The sequence below is a fragment of the Carcharodon carcharias genome, chromosome 5 (genome assembly GCF_017639515.1).
Source record: "Carcharodon carcharias isolate sCarCar2 chromosome 5, sCarCar2.pri, whole genome shotgun sequence".
NCBI lineage: Eukaryota > Metazoa > Chordata > Chondrichthyes > Lamniformes > Lamnidae > Carcharodon > Carcharodon carcharias.
Window position 1 is genome coordinate 14,434,414 of NC_054471.1, and position 22,516 is coordinate 14,456,929.

The 22,516-nt window shown below is 46.8% G+C and overlaps 1 protein-coding gene across 2 annotated transcripts in view; it reads left to right on the forward strand.

The window, feature by feature from the left end:
* Nucleotides 1-22,516, forward strand: part of abcc10 (ATP-binding cassette, sub-family C (CFTR/MRP), member 10) — a 310,704-nt gene that overhangs the window by 134,002 nt on the left and 154,186 nt on the right. For both annotated transcript variants that reach the window (XM_041187839.1, XM_041187840.1), the window contains 2 exons: nucleotides 13,370-13,449; nucleotides 15,181-15,352. In XM_041187839.1, the coding sequence (XP_041043773.1) occupies nucleotides 13,370-13,449; nucleotides 15,181-15,352 (252 nt within the window). The remainder of the gene's footprint in view (nucleotides 1-13,369; nucleotides 13,450-15,180; nucleotides 15,353-22,516) is intronic.

Genomic DNA, 22,516 nt, shown 5'->3' on the forward strand with positions numbered 1-22,516 from the left:
GGCAGCATCTGGCCAAGGCAGACTGGGAGCAGTTACTTGTGGGGAAATCTACAGAAGAGCAGTGGGGGGTGTTCAAAAAGGAAATGGAGAGGGTACAGGCTTAACATGTTCCCTCTAGGGTGATAGGAAGAAGTAACAAGCCCAGGGAACCATGGATGACCAGAGATATTCAGGTTACGCTGAGAAGGAAAAGAGAGGCTTTCAGCAGGTACAATGGAAGCAAATCAGCAGAGGCATTAGTGGAATACAGAAAGTGCAGGGTGGAGCTTAAGAAAGCAATTAGGAGAGCAAAAAGGGGATATGAGAAAGCTCTGGCTGGTAAAAGTAGGGAAAATCCCAAGATATTCTATAGTTATATCAATGGGAAGAGGATAACCAGGGAAAGAGTAGGACCCATAAGGGACCAAGGGGGCAATCTGTGGGTGGAGCCAGAGGACATCGCTAGAGTGTTGAAAGAATACTTCACATCCGTCTTCAACCAAGGGAATGAGGATGAAGGTATCGAACTTGGGGAGAGAGACTGCGAGGTTCTTAAGCAAATTGAAATAGGGAGTGACAAGGTATTTGAGGTGTTGGCAGGCTTAAAAGTGGACAAACCTCCAAGTCCGGATGATTTTTGTCCTAGACTGCTGAGAGAGGCAAGGGAGGAGATCGCAGGGGCTCTGACCCAAATTTTTAATTCCTGTCTGGCCATGGGGGAGGTGTTAGAGGACTGGAGAACAGCTAATGTGGTTGTGCTATTTAAGAAGGGTTGTTGAGATAAGCCAGGGGACTACAGGCCAGTGAGTCTCACGTCAGTGGAAGGGAAACTATTGGAGAAAATTCTTTAGGAGAGAATCTATCTTCACTTGGAGAAATAAGGTTTGATCAGGGATAGTCAGCATGGCTTTCTCAGTGGGAGATCATGCCTAACAAATTTGATTGAATTTTTTGAGGAGGTGACCAGGTGTGTCGATGAGGGTTGTGCAGTTGATGTAGTTTATATGGATTTCAGCAAAGCCTCTGACAAGGTCTCACATGGAAGACTTATAAAGAAGGCAAGTGCATATGCGATACGGGGTATCTTGATAAGGTGGATTCAAAATTAGCTTAGTTGTCGTAGACAGAGGGTGAAGACAGAAGGGTCCTTTAGTGCCTGGAAGCCCGTGTCCAGTGGCGTACCACAGGGATCTGTGCTGGGTCCCCTATTATTTGTCATTTATATAAATGACATAGATGACTATGTGGGGGGTTGGATTAGTAAGTTTGCGGAAGACGCAAAGATTGTCCGGGTGGTTAACAATGAGGTTGGGTGTCTTGGGCTGCAGGAAGATATAGACGGGATGGTCAAATGAGCAGATAAGTGGCAGATGGAATTTAACCCTGAAAAGTGTGAGGTGATACACTTTGGAAGGAGTAATTTGACAAGGAAGTATTCAATGAACGGCATGACACTAGGAAGTTCTGCGGAACAAAGGGACCTTGGCGTGTGTGTCCATGGATCTCTGAAGGCAGAGGGACATGTTAGCGAGGTGGTGAAAAAGGCATATGGGACACTTGCCTTTATCAATCGAGGCATAGATTACAAAAGTAGGGAGGTCATGTTGGAGTTGTATAGAACCTTGGTGAGGCTGCAGCTGGAGTACTGTGTGCAGTTCTGGTCACCACATTATAGGAAGGATGTGATTGCACTGGATGGGGAGATGTGAGGAAAAATTTTTACCCAGAGTCTGGTGACAGTCTGGAATGCGCTGCCTGGGAGGGTGATGGAGGTGGGTTGCCTCACATCCTTTAAAAAGTACCTGGATGAGCACTTGGCACTTCATAATGTTCAAGGCTATGGGCCAATTGCTGGCAAATGGGATTAGGTAGGTAGGTCAGGTGTTTCTCACATGTCGGTGCAGACGCGATGGGCCTCTTCTGCTCTGTGATTTTGTGTGATACATTTGCCACCCTTCAATCTGTAGGAACTGCTCCAAAGTCTATAGAATTTTGGAAGATGACCACCAATGCATCCAAAATTTCCAGTGCCACTTCCACTCTGACTCTCAGTTCTCTCTCTTTTTAAATCTCCTCTCTGACTCTCAGCTGTCGCTCTTTTTAAACTTCTGCTGTGACTCTCAGCTCCCGCTCTTTTAAAATCTCTGCTCTGACTCTCAGCTCCTGCTGTTTTTAAATCTCCGCTCTGTCTCTCAGCTTCTGCTCTTTTTAAATTTCCACCAATCTCTTCTCTAGGTGCTGCTGACTGCCTGCCCCAGGGTCCTTCTCTTGCACTCTTCGTGAGTTGCTGCTGACTATCTGTCCAAGGGTCTTTTTCTTGCACTCTCCTCGAGGTGCTGCTGACTGCCTGTCCTAGGGCCCTCCTCTCACACTCTCCTCGAGGTGCTGCTGACTGCCTGTCCCAGGGTCCTCCTCTCGCACTCTCCTCTAGGTGTTGCTGACTGCCTGTCCCAGGATCCTCCAATCGTATCCCTGTTGGGATGGGTCGCACTGAGATTCATGAAGTAGGGGTGGTAGGAAGGGAGTAAGTATAGTTTTCAGTCATGAGGCCAATGGGGAACTCATTGAAAGTTGAAGTCCTTGGGCTGCGACCAGCTGGTTGGAATCAGAGAGTAGAGTCCTGGAGCTCTGTGGACTTCTCAGTCAAGATTAAGAGAGCTGAGACAGTCATGGAGTGCAGCAGGCCATGATACAGTGCAATGCATGGTGTACATATTGTACTCCAGCTCCAGAGGGGGGCAAGGGCTGTGTGCTGAACTGGGATAATGCACAGCCTGGTGTGCAAGGTGTTTTGCAGTCGCTGTCCATGGGCTTTTCTGTCTCCGTACTGGGCGGCAGATGGAATGGTTATGGTTATTGGGAGACATCTGTTGCCTGTATTTGAGGAAAACATAACAAAGGCGGGGTGGGTGTGGGTGGTATGTGAAGCTTTCCTGGGAATGGTGGAGTTGGGGCTCCTTTCTGGGTCACCATGTACACAGCCTCTAGATGGGGAGCAGTGAGGTCCTCAATGGACCCGTGGGCACGTCAATGTGATAGGCTCAGACCGGAGAGTAGGAATGTTGATCACAACAATTATGGGATCCAGTATGATTGGGGAGGCTGGAGATCATCCAGAGGGATCTCTACCTTCACATCGTGAGGTTCCAGGTAAATTTGACAGTTGTGGACTGAGAGAGGGAGCTTTGAAGCTGGTCTTGAAGTAATAGCGGAGAACCACCAACTTGCAGTCTTGAACTAATAGCGCCATTTTAAAATGAAAGTAGAATTGATTCTGAACAGGAGAGTTCTGAGATCATCTGCGAGTAGTGCACTGCTGGAACCCTGGAGGGGCTGCCTCTAACTTGTTGGTGCCACAAGATTACAATGGAGTCAGAGCTGAGAGAAAGGAGGAAGATCTCTTTGTGAATATAGTCGTTAGAACCCCTGCCTTTTGCCGTGCTATAACAGGGATATATCGGGGTCACTGGCTTAACGTTACAGTTGCTGCATTTCAACTTGAACACATAGGGATGTGAAATTTGGAAATGCAGGAAACCGTTAAGGAGGCAAAGGTGCTGCATATTTGACATCGGGGGAAGTGATGGTATCATGGTATTTTTGCTGGGCTAGTAATCCAGAGACCCAGGGTAATGCCTGGGGGCCCAGGTTTGAACCCCACCACGGCAGATGGTGGTATTTTAATCGAATAAAAATCTGGAACTAAAAGCCTAAAGATGACCATGAAACCATTGTCATTTGTTGTAAAAACCCACCTGATTCACTAATGTCCTTTAGGGAAGGAAGTCCGTCGTCATTACCTGGCCTACATGTGATTCCAGACCCACAGAAATGTGGTTGACTCTTAAATGCCCTTTGAAATGGCCTAGCAAGCCACTTAGTTGTATGAAACTGCTACAAAGAAACAGGACTGCAGCAGTTCAAGAAGGCAGCTCACCACCCTCTTCTCAAGGGCAATTAGTGATGGGCAATAAATGCTGGCCTAGCCAGCAAAGCCCACATCCCATGAATGAGTTAAGAAAAAAAAAATCCCATCAATGGAGGACTGTCATGTGCTTTCTGGGAACAGGCATTCCGAATGGGCTAAAGGGCATCCAGTCATTAGTCATGAGCAACTTATTGATAAAAAATCTACCAGATCAGAGATTGGAGCAGAGCTAAATTAGGTGTCATTCAAAGCTTCTCCAACCTCTGTGGGATTCAGATGTTAAGTCTCAGGATGGCATCTTGATCACCTGATGTGTGTGTTAGCATCTCAGATACAAGGCTGCATCAGTGACAAGGCTAGTGGGGCTGAAGCCACTATGGACCATTGCAGTTGCTGTTGGTTCAAGATTACGAGCTTCACGATGTTCACTTGTTATTCATGAATCCATTCAATCTATCATTTCAAAGAGAAGGACAGAACAGTTGTGGATCCAGGGCTTAATGCTGCTTTTTGCGGGTTCTCAAGTGATACCAAGCGCAGCTTCAGGAGGAGGCACTGCCTGAGGTCTAGGGTGCAGTGGAGCCACAGCAAGAACATGACGATCAGGGAGATCGAGCCAAACCATGAAGGTGACTTGCTAGACCAAGGGTCTACTAAAGAAGACTCTTCCATTTGCACAATGGGTGAGAGACAATGTTGCTCAAGTCTGTGCTTGTCCTGAGCTCTGGTTGATCACATCTGCCACATTCTTCGGGAGGACCAAACACCCTGTGGAGTCGAATGCTACCTCCTACCAATGTCCTTGAAGGTGACCACCACGTTCAATTTCTCTGCCTGCCAATCATTCCAAGGATCCAAAGGTGACGTGTGCGGCATCTCGCAGACCACAACACATCGATGCATCAATGAGGTCATATATTTCCTCTACAGCAAGGACCATCACTGTGAGTTTTACACTCGATGAAGATAGCCAGGCTGTGAGATTCAATGGTCTTGCAGCTATCTCAGGCTTCCCAAGAGTGGAGGGTGCAATAGGCTGCACTCAGGTGGCTTTAAGGGCTCCATATCAGCAGCTCCTAATATTTATCGACTGTAAAGGCTTTTATTCCATCAATGTTCAACTGGTGTGTGATCATCGGAAGCAAATTTGTGCCAAATGTCCTGGGAGTTGCCAAGACTCATACATTGTGAGTCACTTCCAAGTGCCTCAGATGTTTGAAGTGCCTGAGCATCTAGCTTTAAAGGGATGACTGCTTGGCGATAAGGGGTACCCACTGAAACACTGGCTCATGACACCCATGCATCAGCCCCAGAATGCTTTGGAGGAGAGGTACAACACAGTTCACAGCCCCACACAGTTCCTGATCAAGCAGACCATTGACATCCTGAAGATGCCCTTCCGATGTTTTTTACCGCTCAAGTGGGGCTCTGCAGTACACTCCCGATCGGGTTTCACGCATCAATGTTGTGTGTTTGGCTTTCACAGACTTGCGCTGCAAAGAGGTGTTCCCTTGCCAGGGGCTGAAATGGAGGAGGATGAAAACTCCTCGGAGGAGGAAGAATAGTGCCAGGAACCCCAAGAGGGTGATGAGGGTCAACTTCCAAGGGTGACGCTATCGCGGAAGCACAATGTGGGAGACCTGTCCATGCCACGTTCATTGCTACCAGATTCCAGGAGGAGTAAAGTGAAGGCAAGGGGAGATGGTCACATTTCTCCTGGCCCTTAATGCTATTCCATTGCATTTAAAGGGATGTCCAACCAGTCACATCGAGAGCGAGTTCAGCATTCAGACTTTCACTTTCAAGCCTCATGATTCACCAGACCATGATTTCTCAGAAGGTCAGCGGTGTGCCCTGTATGTACTCGCTCTGGGAAGTGAAAGCTGACACAATGAATAAGCTTTGGCAGCTTGATGCAGTCGTCACCACATTAATGAGAAACCACAGCGGCTAATAAGATGAGGACATGGTTGGGGATTTCCTCCTCCTGTTCATGTCTTGTCCTTTATCACTACCACTGAGGAGACACAACTGCTGTAATCCCTCAAGACTGCTGAGCTGTTCTCGTACAATGGTGTATCGAGAGGAAGAAAGGTTACAAGCTCATTGAGAACACATTTCCAATAAAGATTTTAACACATCTCCCTGACATCACACAAGGATGAGGAAACTATTTTCAACGAGGTTGACACCATGTGAATGTGAATCTCACAGAGGGTGACTATCAGAGTGGGAGAATGGCTAATACTTGAAATAAGAGGATTCATAATCACAACACATTCAGTTGACCACGCCATTTACTTAAACATCAAATGTATTAACAAAAGTGCAATATTTTTACAGTGCACACCCGTGACCTAAAAGTGATTTCCACATTTCTCAAGTTCCCTAACCCTACCGCTACACCTGGGTGCTGCCCCGACATCCGCAGCAGGGGTGAAGACAACCTGCTGATTGCGACGTCCTGATGTTTGTGATGACCTTGGCGGACATCCTCTGGTGACCTGAGGCCTGGAGGGCCCCAGCATGATAAGAATCTCCTGCCCTGGAACTCAGCAAGGCTCCTTCGGCAGCACCTTCCAAACTCATGACCACGACCATCTAGAAGGACAAGGGCAGCAGATAGATGGGAACACCACCACCTGGAAGTTCCCCTCCAAATCACTCACTACCTTGACTTGGAAATATATGGCCTTCCCTGACTCCTTGAGGAGAAGAGGCATCTGGAGGGAAGTCAAGGTGCCTTGTCCCCCTCTTGCCTAAACACTGATAGTGCCACTGTGTGTGAAACCATGGAGTCCAGGGCTGAGCACAATTCTGGCAAAACCTGCAGGACCAAGGTCTCTATGATGATGGCCAGCCTTTCCATGGTGACCATGATGCACTTGCATGTCAGAGCCATAACATCAGGCAGAACACTAATGAACTCTCCCATTGTTTGCCCTAGTCTGCTGAGTGACCACCACATCTGTGCTTGATGTGCCGTCATCTGTCATTGCACCTCCATCATTGTGATGGCAGCTGCTTGTCGAAGCTCATCATCTGACTCGGACTGAGTGGGTGCTGGTGTCCAGCAGCCTTCTGAGTGCCGGAGAGCTGGGCTGAACTTGCTTCCAACTGCTGTGGAGACATGTCAGTGAGGTGTTCTCCAGTAGGTGGCCCCAAGCCTTATCTAGAGCTTTGGCCCACTGAGATGTGTCTTTCTGCTGGTGGAGTATGCGGGTGAGTGCAGTGATAGGTCTTCCTTGGTGGCTTTCTCAGCTTCCTCATCTGAGCTGGTCTGGAGGCTGAGGCTCATGTTGATCCTCTTTGTCTGCCTAGATCTACTGGTGCCATAAGAGGGAGAAGAGTTTCAGACCATGAGCAGGCAGATTGCAAGATTGCATATCACTCACCTTGAATGTCAGTATGTGGTGAAATTATGGAGGGTATCAGCTGTAGTAGGTTGCTGGGACAAGCCAATCTCCTCTTCCCCACAGGAGTGATCCCTGTCCTTCCCAGACAGCTTGGCGGCATCCTCCTCGATCTGGGTATGGGTTCCGATGTCGGCCCTTCCTCCTCCAGTCCGGGATCTTTCCCATTTGTTGTGGGCCAGCTTGCCCTGGATGCAGGCAAGCAAAAGGAATGTGATGAGAAGGGATGCAGCTGAGGTTGGCTAAGGTGCATGGCCCTTGCGTGGTGAACCCTCCCCAGAAGGGGTGAGGATGGAATGTGTGCAGCATGATAGGTGGGATGGTGGTTCAGGTGAGTTTCCATGAGAAATCATTGGTGATATGTGTCCCCTGATAATGGCTGTGTGAGACCCCTGAAGAGAATAGCCCTTGGATTACATGATACCATGATGAAAGTTTGATATTGGAGGGAGGAACGGATAAAATCATTCATCCTCTTCCTGCACTGGATGGCGGTGTGGATGCTGTGGCCAACCACTTTGTCTCCTCTGCTCTGACCTCCCAGGCCAGAGAGGTGAGGCTGGTGTACTTTCTGAAGCCCTCCCTGGCAAAGAGCACATCCCTGTGCTCATGCACTCCTTGGATCAAGGCCTTGAGGGGCAGAAACGCGGTGCAGCCACCTTATTGTGCCTTGCAGCCTTGTTATTCTGGTTGCCACACATCACTGTGGATATCCTGGAGACAGGGAAGCAGGGTGAATGAGATGTGTGTGCTTGGATGGCATTTAAAAATGGCACTCAGACCTTTGATCCCCTCGGGTAACGGCGGAGCGGACAAATCAGCTCCCGACCCACCAGGTGATTTGAAGACATACTCGCCTGTGCATAATTTACCTCTATTTGTGCCACTAATTCATCTATTTTATTGCAATTGCCTGGTGCATTCAAATAAAGAACATCAAATTCTTCAATTCGATTCCCTGTAATGACTTCATTCGCTGATGTACATTTTTTGTTAAACTCTGTGTCCCTTCCTGTCCCACTCTGCTTGTCTTTACCTACATCACTATACTGTTCTGATGCCACGACCTTTCTCTTTGGATTTCTAAATCTCCTTGCACCTGGATCCTCTTCCCCCTCTGTTAGTTTAAAGCTGTATCTTTGAAGGTCGGAGGGCAATAAGGTGACCAAGAAATCTTTTGGAATACCTCATAGAGTCATAGAAGTCTACAGCACAGAATAAGGCTCTTCAGCCCATCGAGTCTGCGCCGGTCAAACAAGTACCTAACTGTTCTAATCTCATTTTCCAGCACTAGGCCCATAGCCTTGGCATCGCAAATGCACATCCAAATACGTCTTAAATGTTACGAGGGTTTCTGCCTCTACCACCCTTTCAGGCAGTGAGTTCCAGATTCCCACCACCCACTGGGTGACAAAATTCTTTCTCACATCCCCTCTCAACCCCCTGTCCCTTACCTTAAATCTCTGCCCCCTGGTTAATGATCCCTTCACCAAGGGGAAAAGTTCCTTCCTGTCTACCCTATCTATGTCCCTTATAATTTTATACACCTCAACCATGTACCCCCTTAATCTCCTCTGCTCCAGGGAAAATAACCTCAGTCCATCCAATCTGTCCTCATAACTAAAACTCTCCAGCCCAGGCAACATCCTAGTAAATCTCCTCTGCACTCTGTCTAGTGTAATCACATCCTTCCGATTCCAGAACTGCACGCAATACTCCAGCTATGCCCTAACCAGCGTTTTATACAGTTCCAGCATATCCTCCCTGCTCTTATATTCTATGCCTCAGCTAATAAAGGCAAGTATCCCATATGCCTTCTTAACCACTTATCTACCTGTCCCACTACCTTAACGGACCAGTGGACATGCACACCAAGGTCCCTCTGATCCTCAGTACTTCCCAGGGTCCTGCCATTCATCCTGTATTCTCGTACCTTGTTTGTCCTGCCCAAGTGCATCACCTCACATTTATCCGGATTAAATTCCATTTGCCACTGATCAGCCCATCTGACCAGCCCGTCTATATCCTCCTGTAATCTAAAGCTATCCTCCTCATTATTTGCCACCCCACCAATTTTCGTGTCATCCGCGATCTTACTAATCAACCCTCCGACATTCAAGTCTAAATCGTTTACATATACCACAAACAGCAAGGGACCCAACACCGATCCCTGTGGAACCCCACTGGACACAGGTATCCAGTCACAAAAACACCCCTCAACCATCACCCACTGCTTCCTGCCAGTCAGCCAATTCTGGATCCAATTTGCCAAATTGCCTTGGATCCCATGGACTCTTACCTTTGTTGTCAGTTTCCCATGCGGGACCTTATCAAAAGCCTTGCTGAAGTCCAAGTAGTCTACATCAAATGCATTGCCCTCATCTACACACCTAGTCACCTCTTCGAGAAATTCAATCACATTGGTCAAACATGACCTCCCCCTGAACAAAACCATGCTGACTGTTCTTGATTAATCCCTGTCTTTCCAAGTGTAGATTAATTTTGTCCCTCAGAATTGCTTCCAATTGTTTCCCTAGCACTGAGCTTAGACTGACTGGCTTGCAGTTCCCTGCATTATCTCTTCTTCCTTGCTTGAATAACGGTACCACATTGGCTGTCCTCCAGTCCTCTGGCACCTCTCCTGTGGCCAGAGAGACAATGAAAATTATTAGATAAAAACAAAAAAACTGCGGATGCTGGAAATCCAAAACAAAAACAGAATTACCTGGAAAAACTCAGCAGGTCTGGCAGCATCGGCGGAGAAGAAAAGAGTTGACGTTTCAAGTCCTCATGACCCTTCAACAGAACTTATTGCCAGTTCTCCTGCTATCTCCTCCCTTGCCTCACTCAACAGCCTGGGATACATTTCATCTGGGCTTGGAGATTTATCTACTTTTAAGCCTGCCAAACCACTTAGAGCCTTCTCCCTTTCTATGCTAATTTATTTAATGATATCGCAGTCCTGCCTGATTTCCATATCCACGTCATCCCTCTCACTTATGAACACTGACACAAAGTATTAATTTAGAACCCTACCTTCCGGCTCCACACACAAATTACCAATATGGTCCTTAATGGGCCCTACTCTTTCCCTAGTTATCCTCTTACTCTTAATGTACTTGTGAAATAACTTTGGATTTTCCTTTATTTTACCTGCCAATGTTGTTTCATGCCCTCTTTTTGCTCTCCTAATTTCCTTTTTAAGTTCCCCCCTACATATTCTATACTCCTTTAGAGCTTCCGCTGTTTTGAGCCCTCGGTATCTGCCTCAAGACTCCCCTTTTCTCTTGTAGGGCTTTCTATGTACTGGCTTAAGAACCTCTCCTGGATGCATTTTAAGAATTCTGCTCCCCTTAAACCTATCACATAATGACTAACCCAGTTAATGTTGGGGAAATTGAAATCCCCCACTATTACTACCCTATTATTATTACACTTCTCTGAAATTTGCCTACATATCTCCTCTTCTATTTCTCTCTGACTGTTTGGGGGCCTATAGTACACTCCCAACAATGTGATTGTTCCTTTTTTGTTTTTAAGTTCTACTCATATGGTTTCATTTGAGGAGCCTTCTAAGATATCTCTCCTTACTGCTGTAATTGATTCCGTGATCAATACTGCGATATACCCCTCCTCTTTTACCTCCTTCCCTATCTCGCCTGAAGACCCTATATTCTGGAATATTGAGCTGCCAATCCTGCTCCTCTCTCAAACATGTCTCTGTGACAGCAATGACCATACTTCCCTGTGTTAATTTGTGCCTTCAACTCATCTGCCTTATTTGTCAGACTCCTTGCATTAAAATAAATACCATCCAACCGTACCAAACTCCCTTGTGCCTTAACTGGCCTATAATTTCTATGCCTTCCAGACTCACTTGCTCTCTCTTCTAATTTTGACTGTGCATCTCCCCCTGCTGAGCCTCCTCTCAGGACTCCATCCATCTGCCAAGTTAGTTTAAACCCTCCCCAACAGCACTAGCAAACCTGCCTACAAGGATGTTGGCCCCATTCCTGTTCAGGTGCAACACGTACGCTTTGTACAGGTCCCACCAGCTCCAGCAACAGTCCCAATGTCGCAGAAATCTAAAGTCCTCCCTCCTGCACCATCTCTCCAGCCATGCATTCATCTGGACTAACCTCCTATTTCTGTACTCACAAGCGCGTGGCACTGGAGGTAATCCAGAGATTACTACCTTTGAGGTACTGTTTTTTAACCTGCTTCCTAGCTCCCTAAATTCTATTTGCAGGACCTCATCCCTCTTTCTACCCGTGTCGTTGGCACCAGTATGTACCACGATCTCTGTCTGTTTGCCCTCCCACTTTAGAATGGCCTGCAGCCATTCAGTGACATCCTTGACCCTGGCACCAGGGAGGTAACATACCATCCTGGAGTCACATCTACAGCTGCAGAAACACCTATCTGTTCCTCTTCCTATCGAGTCTTCTACCTCTATTGCTCTTCACCTCTTTTCCGTCCCCCACCGTGCAGCTGAGCCACTCACAGTGCCATGAGCGTGGCTGCACTCCCCAGAGGATCTGTCACTCTCACCATTTTCCAACACAGAAAAGCAGTTCTTGAGCGAGATGCATCCTGGGGATTTCCTGACTACCCGCCTAACACCTTTCTTCTGACTGATGGTCACCCATTCCCTCTCAGTCATAAGTTATGGGGTGAACACGTCCAAAAACGTGCTATCCACAAAGCTCTCAGCCTCGTGGATGCACCTCAGTGCCTCCAGCTGCCGCTCAAGCTCCGAAACCCCGGAGCTCAAGTAGCTGCAGCTGGTGGCACTTTCTGCACATGTGGTCGGTCAGAGCGCAAGGAGCATCTAGGACTTCCCACATGTTGCAAGCGTTACATAACATGGGACTGAGCTGCCCTGCCATGCCTCTAATTGAAAAAAATCCCTTACTTTAAGTTAAATGCAGTAAAAATCATTTATGTACTTTAAATAATAACTAGAACCCTTACCTTTCCTTAGCTTAATCTATTTTATACTGGAGAAAAACTGGAGGAAAAAAACTGGCTTTGTCGACAAGAGTACTGAATCTAAAAATGAGGAAATCATGCCAAACCTTGACAAAACACTGGATTATTATGTACAATTCTGGGCATGATACTTTCACAGTAATGTCAAGGTGTTGGAGAGGGCTCAGAACAGATTCATCCGGAAGGCACCAGGGCTTCAGGAGTTCAGTTATGTCGAGAGAGACTGGACAAGTCAGGATTGTTCTTAGATCACAATTTTAAGTGGAAACCTAATAGAGGCATTCAAAATTCGAAGGGGCTTTGATAGGCCAAATAAGGAGAAACAGTTTCCTCTGGCAAGCTGGTCTGTAATCAGAGGCAACAGAATTAAATCAATGGCAGGCACAGGCACAACGAGTTGAATTGGCCTCCTCCTGTGCCGTAAGATTCTATAATTTTTACTAAAACAAGTCACTTGTGTGTTTGGCAATGTTCTGTAACAGGCTAGGTGTAACACCTCTGACATTTAAACACCTATCATGCTGCCACTTACAGACTCAGGTAATTGCAAGCAGTGCAGACACTTACAATATCTTTGTGTAAGAGCTGGTTTACATAGGAGCTTTCACCAGCGAGATACTAAATATGAGGTGTGAATAGAAAGATTTTAAATATTTTCCATTTATTTCCCAACACCCAGCTATTGAGGAAATAGCTATTGAGTCTTGATGGAAATCTTCCTATTTTCCTCTTCTCTCCTGCTGGGGTACAGCCTCATGGGTGGTGGTCTCCTTTGGTACCTCATGAAATTGGCCGGGCCATGAGGTACAAGGCTGTTTCGCAAAGGAGAATACCACAGTTTCCAGTAAAGAAACCTTACTGCCTTTCCCCTGCCTCTCCTTTGCTTGTTGTAGTGTCCTGTTGCCATCTCAGCAAAGACCAGGAACCAAAGCTGTGATTTGCTGTTCTGTATGATCTAGACACTAACTTTACCAGCTGAGTCTTCTCTTTTGATCTGGGATTATGTTTAAGGAATGCGGTTATTAGACTGACAGATTCTGTTTCAATCTATCTGCAGGGGCAGCTGATAGGAGTTGTTGGAAAGGTCGGCTGTGGCAAGAGCTCCCTGTTAGCAGCGATATTGGGAGAACTCAGCAGGTAATTTAGAAAATTGTGGAATGGAAACAAGTCATTCAACCCAATTGTTTTGGCTTTTACCCTTCATGCAAGTGCATTTACCCAGTCTGTTCCCATATGATAATATCCCCATTCTTAAAAATGGAGGAGCCCAGCGCATGCAAAAGACAAAGCTGAAGCATTTGCAACTATCTTCAACCAGAAGTGACGAGTGGATATCCATCCCTCCTCCCTCCTAAGATTCCCAGCATCATAGATGCCAATCATCAGCCAATTTGATTCATTCCATTTGATGTCAAGGAATGGCTGAAGGTACTGAATACAGATATGGGTCCCAATAACAAACGCAAAATACTGCCAATGCTGGAAATCTGAAATAAAATCAGAAAATGCTGGAAAAACTCAGCAAGTCTGGCAGCATCTGTGGAGAGAGAAACAGAGTTAATGTTTTGAGTCTAAAGAGAAGTAGAAATGTGATGGATATTATGATGTTTAAGAGGGGGTGGAGCAGGTGAAGCAAAATAGAGGGTCAGGAATAGGCGGGAGCTCAGGAGAAATTGACAAAGATGTCATGGACACTAAACAAAGGGAGTATTAATGGTCGAGTTAAAGATTAAAGAAGGTGCTGATAGTGGAATAAAGGTAAGTTAGCAGAGTGTGTTAATAGCCAAAGTAGGATCAGTGCTTTGTGAAAGCACAACATAGAACCCAGTGACAGATGGCCCTGTGGGGGGGGAAAAGGAATAAAAAAAGATTTTAAAAGATAAGAATGGAACCAGGTAAGAGAAATCGCACCCAGCTGGATGACAATGAGGAGGTGTTAGCGGAGGATGGTGTGGTCAACCGTGTCACAAGCTGTACAAGTACGAGGAGGGATAGGGATCCTATCACATAGCATCAGTGTGATCCTTTGGAGAAGTTGAAATGTTTTCTTGGTGAATGTGTTTCGGGTGATTCTATTACATCTGAACAGCATTTTCATTGGACAGCCTAAAAGGACTACATGTTGGTGTGGAGGGCAGGGTATGAAGTGCTTGAGTCTATTTTAATGCACCAGAGCTTATAGGCACTAGCATGGCAATGAGGGGAAAACCATCTGTTGTGTTATTGAGAAAACTTTGCTAAAAGTTTTGTATTAAGGATTTATCTCCATGACTCATTCATTGGCTCCTTACAGCTGCGTAAATCTGGACAAAGTGGAATCAGCGCTGCTATTCTCTCAGTCGCCTTCAAAAAGGTTTCCCTTACAAAAATGTTTATTTTCTTGATCAATTTTCTCTCCAGCTTCCCACTCCATAAAGTGTTGAATTTTACTGAAGTGCACTTTCATGAGTACCTCACTCTCTGGTACCTCAGCAAAGGATCCACTCTTTAAATGTGAGTCTAGACATGGAGTATTGGCAGGTTATTCAACCATAAGGTGCCTCACAACAAAACCCAATCCTACCCTTCCTTAATATTAAATCACCAAGTCAGCAATTGGTCTGTGAAAACCTTTCCTCTCTTCACCCCAGCCCCAGGTTGGCCTCTGGTGCTGATCATTTTTCCCACCAATAATTCAACCCTGGATCTCCCTTTTCTGTATGGTTGATATTGACTCAATCTCTGAGTGAGTCTTTATCTTTGGATGTTTCCCATTTAAACTATACGATCTTTGCCAGGTTTCTGTGCTGTATGAGATTTTTGGAGCTGTAGAATGCATTTATATTCCATACTGAGTGTTTGGTTTTTCTCTTCCCTTACTCTCTGTAGGCGTGATGGAGAAGTGTATGTCTCAACGCAAAAGGAAGGTTTTGGCCTGGCAGCTCAAGAGCCCTGGATTCAGTTTACCACTGTCCGGGAGAATATACTTTTTGGAACTAAATATCACGCCAAGCGCTACCAAGAAGCGATCGAGGCTTGTGCACTCTCAGAGGATCTTAATGTATGGAATCTATAATTTATATTTATAATTTATGCAATGCAAAGAGTAATTCAAAATGTAATGATCCAGATTCAACTGATAGAAGTAATTTTACTGCAATTTACTGAAATGCTCCCTTTCTAAATCTGTAGTGAAAATTTCACTTGTGGATACAATGTGAAGGGCAGCACTCACTAGAAAATCCTCAACATAGACCCCTCTGCCCAATTCCCATCGCTGCCCCACCATCAAAGTGATGGCAATTTGGCTTGCAATCCAGATTTTTATCCGCTCATGGAAATAAATAAATAAGTAAATTCATTTTTGCCCTTCCCTAATTGCCCTTGAGCAGGTTGCAGTGAATCATTGCAGTCCATGTGGTGTAGGTACACGCACGGTGCTGTTAGGAAGGGAGTTCCAGGATTTTGACCCAGTGACAGTGAAGGAATGGTGATATTTTTCCAAGTCAGGATGGTGTGTGGCTTAGAGGGGAATTTGCTTGTGGTGTTGTTCCCATGTATCTGCTGCCCTTGTCCTTCTCGAAGATAGCGGTCATAGGTTTGGAAGGCGCTGTCGAAGGAGCCTTGGTGAGTTCCTGCAGTTCATCTTGTAGATGGTCCACACTGCTGCCATTGTGCATCGGTGGTGGAGTGAGTTAATGTTGAAGGTGGTGGATGGGGTGCCAATCAAGGGGGCTGCTTTTTCATGGATGGTACTTACATACATAGGAGCAGGAGTAGGCTATTTGGCCTGTCGAACCTGCTCTGCCATTCAATTAGATCATGGCTGATCATCTACTTCCGTGTCATGAGAGAAGGTTTACTAGACTAATACCTGGAATGGACAGATGTTTGGACAGGCTCAGCATGTATCTGCTGGAGTTTAGAAGAGTAAGAGGTTACTTGATTGAAACACATAAGATCTGATGTAGAAAGGATGTTTCCTCTTGTGGGAGAATCTAGAACTAGGGTTATTGTTTAAAAATAAGGGATTGTCCATTTTTAAAGCAGAGCTACATAGATTCTTGATGAGTAAGGGGGTGAAAGGTTATCAGAGGTCGATGGGAATGTGGAGTCGAGGTTACATCCAGATTAGCCAAGATCTTATTGAATGGTGGAGCAGGCTCTTGCGGCTGAGTGGCCTACTCTTGCTCCTAATTCTTAAGGTTGTTTCACACTTTCCTGCACTATCTCCATATCCCTTGATGTCAATAGTATCCAGAAACCTATCAATTTCTGACTTGAACATGCTCAGTGATCGAACTTCCACTGCCCTGGGTAGAGAATTCCAAATAATCTGATTGGTAGAGGCATTGCCATGGAGTGCACTTGCCAACCAATCTGCACTCTCTTCTCATACAGTATTAATATGTTGTTTCCCCTGACATTGGTATTTCTTGCGAATTGTCCTGTCGAGAAAGACAAAAAGCTTTGACAAAAGATCTCTTTTTTCCAGCAATATTCAAGTTCTGTATCCCACGTGTTCTAATTTCATTGACTTTGTGGGACCTTATCGAAAACCTTCTGGAAATCCAAATACACCACCTCCACAGGTTCTCCTTTATCCTTACCATAAGTAACATCCTCAAAAAACTCCAACAGGTTTGTCAAACATGACTTCCCTTTCATAGATCCATGTTTGACTCTGGCCAATCATGTCATTATTTTCCAAGTGTCTAGTTTTCACGGCCTTTATAATACATTTTCCCTACCATTGACGTCAAACTAACAGGCCGTAGTTCTCTGTTTTCTCTCTCCCACCGTTCATAAATTGTGGGGTTACGTTTGCTACTTTCCAGTTTGCAGGAACCTTTCGAGAATCTATAGAACTTTGAAAGATAACCACCAGTGTATCTGCTATCCAGCCACCTCCTTCAGCATTCTGGGCAGAATTTTCCCATCCTGCCCACGGCCGGTTTTGTGACTGGCGGGAGCGGAGAATCTATTGGGAGCCAAAAAATTGGAATCCTGCCGACACGAAAACAGTTTGCAATTCTCCCGATGGCGGGTCGGGTATCCCACTGCCTATTGGTATGAATGCCATTAGCATTTATTACCACCTCCTGAATGCTCATTAAATCAGCTGCTCACTGGAATAACGTGCCGCCTTCCAAGCCTTGGTCTGAATCTCATATGAAAAAGAGTGGTGTGCCCAGGTCGGCCCTCACTTCTCTCACCACTTTGAGGAGTGCAACATACGTAGTCTTCCTGCTACAGTGCTGTGCCGGTCTTGTTGGAATGCCACACAACTGGGGAGGTAGCTGCCTCCATAGTCCAGAAGGACGCCAGTGTGCACCAGTACGCAGGCAGGGCTCAACTTTCAGACAGAGATCAATATTGCAGCCTGGGGCTTGTAGTGTTGGTTTGCCCCAGGTGGGTGCCACCCTTGTCCAGAAGGACAGCACTGTGCACTGGTACTCATACAGGGCTGAGCATTCAGAGACCAACATTTCAATTAGGGTGGGGGGGAAGGAAGGAAGGCTTTGCAAGGGGGTGAAGGAGAAGGGGGAACGATGGAAGGCAGAGGGGAGACAGACGATTGGGAAGCTGGAGCCCGACAAGGGAAACTGAAACACTGACAAACAAGGAGTGGATGGATACCACATGTATGAATAGATAGGGATGCACACAGACTATGGAATAGGAAAGTGGGTGTGTATGTTAGTATGGCACAAGAGGGATGTGTTGCATGGATACTCAAGGGGGAGGTGGTGTTGCTGGGAAGGGAGTCAGAGTCATCTTCAGTCATGAGGGCAATGGGGAACACTGAAAGCCAACCTTCTTGGTCTGGGGCTTGCACTCAGGAATCAGAGAGTACAGACAGTCCTGGGGCTCTGTAGACAGGAGTCAGGGAGTAGAGACACTCCTTGGGCTTATAGTCAGGAGTCAGAGTAGAGACCATTCTGTGGTCTGTGGAACTCTCAGCCAAGAGTAAGAGAGCTGAGACTGTCATGGGGTGCAGTGGGTCATGCAGCAGGGCTATGCATGGCACGCATGTTGTACCCCAATTCCAGGGAGGAGCAAGGGCTGTGTGCTCAATTAGGATAATGCACAGCTTGGTGTGCAGGGTGTTTTACAATCGTTGTCCATGGGCTTTCCTGTCTGTGCACTGGGCTGCAGATGGAATGGTTATGGTTATTGGGAGGCATCTGCAGCCTGTATTTGAGGAAAACATAATAAGGGGTCCTCCTCAGTAGGCGATGAAGCACACAGCCTCTAGGTGGGGAGGGGTGAGGTCCTCATGGAAATGGGCATGTTAGCAATGATGGGCTCAGGGGCAAGGGTAGGAATGTTGACCACAACAACTATGGGATCCAGTATTAGTGGGGGAGGCTGGGGAATAACAGGAGAGAGCTCTACCGTCACATCATGAGGTTCCAGGTACATTTCTGGGATGTGGATAGTGAGAGAGAAAGTGTTGAAGCTGGTCTCGAAATAGTAGTGCAGAACTATCTTGCTCTATTGGAGTTATGACACAGTTATAAATCGCGAGTAAAAGTGATTCTGAATGGTTGGGGTCTGAGGTAATGTGGGAGGAGTGCATTGCTGGACTGAAGTAACTCGCTGGTACCACAAGTGTATCTGGAGTCTGATTAGAGAGAAAGGAGGAGAGACCCAGACAACAGAGGTGACTTGCCAGACCTAGGATATACTGAAGAAGAATCTCCTATTTGCAATGAGTGAGAGACAATGCCGCTCAGGCCTGCGTTTGTCCCGAGCTCTGGTGGATTGCATCTGCCACCTTCTTTGGAAGGACCTAACACCCCGTGGAGTGGGAGGCTACTCCCTGCCAGTGGCCTTGAAGATGATCACCACGCTCAATTTCTCTGCCTGCAGATCATTCCAGGGATCCACAGGTGACGTGTGCAGTATCTCGCAGACCACGACACATCGATGCATCAGGGAGGTCACAGATGGCCTCCTCACATCACTGTGAGGTTTACACTCGGCGATGGCAAAGTGGTATTGTCGCTGGACTAGTAATCTGTAGACCCAGGGTAATGCTCTGGGGACTCAGGTTCAAATCCCACCAAGGCAGATGATGACCATGAAACCATTGTTGATTGTTGTAAAAACCCATCTGGTTCATTAATGTCTCTTAGGGAAGGAAATCTGCCATCCTTACCTGGTCTGGCCTACACGTGACTCCAGACCCACAGCAATGCCCTCTGAACTAGGGATGGGCAATAAATGCTGGCCGAGCCAGTGACACCCCCATCCCATGAATGAGTAATTAAAAAAACTTGAAGATAGCTAAGCTGCTGAGATTCAATGGCTTTGCAGCTATCTCAGGCTTCCTAAGAGTGGAGGGTGCAATAGACTGCACCCAGGTGGCTTTGAGGGCTCCATGGCAGCAGCCACTAATGTTTATCAACCATAAGTGCTTTTATTCCATCAACTGGTGTGTGATCATCACAAGCACGTTTGTGCCAAATATCCTTGGAGTTGCCATGACTCATACACCCTCAGTCACGTCCAGGTGCCTCAGATGTTCAAAGCGCCTGATCATCTACAGGGATGGCTGCTTGGGGATAAGGGGCTCCCACTGAAATACTGCCTGATGAAACTGGTGTGTCGCCCTCAGAGCCTTTGGGAGGAGAGGTACAACACAGTTCCACACGGTTCCTAATCGAGCAGACCATTGGCATTCTGAAGACACGCTTCCGGTGTTTGGACTGCTCAGGTGGCGCTCTATAGTACACTCCCAATTGGGTTTCACACATCATCACTATGTGTTGTACCCTTCACAACCTGGCACTGCAATGGGTTGATTCCTTGTCAGAGGGTGAAATGGAGGAGAATGAGAGATCTTCAGAGGTTGGGCTGCAGGAGGCCCAGGAACCTTAAGAGGGTGATGAGGGTCAGTTTGAACACAACAACACCATCAGGGAAGCAAGACTTGGGAGACCTGCCTGTGCCATTTTAATTGTTACCAGATTCCAGGAGGAGTAAAGTGAAGGCAAGGGGAGATGGTCACATTTCTCCTGGCCCTTAATGCCATTCCAATGCATTTTTTGGGATGCCCACCCTGTTACATCGAGAGCTAGTTCAGCATTCAGAATTTCACCTTTGAGTCTCATGATTCACCAGGCCATCATCTCCAAGAAGGTCAGAGGTACACCCTGCAGGTACTCCTCTGGGAAGTGAGAGTCCACTCAACAACGAGAATGCTGCGAAAACGGAATTAAATCATTGTCACTACATAAATGAGAAGTTGCAGCGACTATTGAGATGAGGACATGGTTGGGAATTTCCTCCTCCTGTTCATGTCTTGTCCTTTATCACTACCACTGAGGAGACACAACTGCCGTATCCCTCAAGACTGCTGAGCTGTTCTCGTACAATGGTGTATCGAGAGGAAGAAAGGTTACTAGCTCATTGAGAACACATTTCCAATAAAGATTTTAACACATCTCCCTGACATCACACAAGGATGAGGAAACTATTTTCAACGAGGTTGACACCATGTGAATATGAATCTCACAGAGGGTGACTATCACTGAGTGGGAGAATTGCTAATGCTCGAAATAAGAGGATTCATAATCACAACACATTCAGTTGACCACGCCATTCACTTAAACATCAAATGTATTAACAAAAGTGCAATATTTTTACAGTGCACACCCCTGACCTAAAATTGATTTCTATATTTAAGTTCCCTAACCTTACCACTACACCTGGGTGCTGCCCTGACATTTGCAGCAGAGATGTAGGCAGCCTGCTGACTGCTCCGTCCTGATGTTTGTGATGACCTTGGCAGACGCCCTCTGGTGGCTTGAGGCCTAAAGGGCTCCAGCCTGATAAGGCTTTCCTGCTCAGAGGCAGTTGCACCCTCTTCGGCTTGTGCAGATGGAGTGGATGGAGTCACAGGCAGAGGGGATTCTGAATGGCTGGATACCCTTGGAGTGTCCTGAGATGAGTCCCCACCCAGGTGTCTGGCTGATGATCATCCTCTCTTTGGGTGCCCAAGCGTCCCACCCGGACTCCTTGAGGTGAAGATGCATATCAATCTACCTTGACCCCATTTCGCCTACACGTTGATGATGCCCACCATGATGTGTGACCATGGAGTCCGGGGCCGAGTGCAAATCAGGCAAAACCTGCTGGATCAAGGTCTCTGTGGTGGTCGCCAACCTTCCCATGGTGACCTTGAGGTGCTTGCATGTCAGGGCCATGACATCAGACGGAACATGGACAGACTCCATCCTTCGCTCTAGTCTGCTGAGTGACTGCCGAATCTCCGTCTGATGTTCCACCGCCAATTGTTGCATCTCTAACATTGAGTTGATGGCCACTTGCAGAGGGTCATCATTTGACTCGGGCTGATCCATTGGCTGGTCTCCAGCAGTCCTGAGTGCCGAAGACCTGGGCTGTCCCTGCCTCCGACTGCTGTGAAGACGTGTCTGTGAGGTGTTCTTCAGAAAGTCAGCTTGAGCCTAATCTAGAAGTATGCCCCACCGAGGTGTGTGTTTGTGCGCTGGTGGGGGGGTTCGCCTGAGTGCTGTGACGGATCCTCCTCAGCTTCGGACATGGTCTGGGGGCTGGCACATGCTGGGTGGCCTTTTGGGCCTCAATGTGCTGGTGCCTATAAGAGAGAGGAGAGAGTTTTATTTGATGAGCATGCAGATTACATGTGTGGGGAGATGATGGCGTAGTGGTATTGTCGCTGGACTAGTAAATCAGAGATCTAGGGTAATGCCCTGGGGACCTGGGTTCGAATTCCACCACAGCAGATGGTGAAACTTGAATTTAAAAAAAAAATCTGGAATTAGACGTCTAATGATGACCATGAGGTGTCGATTGTTTAAAAGCCCATCTGGTTCACTAATCCCCTTGAAGGAAAGAAACTCGTCATCCTTACCCAGTTGGCCCTGGTCTGGCCCACGTGTGACTTCATATGTGGTTAACTCCTAACTGCCCCCTGAACAAGGGCAATACATGCTGGTCTAGCCAGCAATGCCCACATGGCATGAATGAATTAAAAAAAATGTCACTTACTGTGATGTGATGAACTGATGGAGGTTTGATCCATCTTAGGCTGCTGAGACAATCGGATCTCCCCTTCCCACAGCAGCAATCTTCCCCAGCGATCTTGAATTCCATGAGGGTCACTCCCACGGTCTGCACTCTTTCCCTGATGCAGACAACAGAAAGGAATGTGAGGAGAAGGGATGGAGCTGAGGTT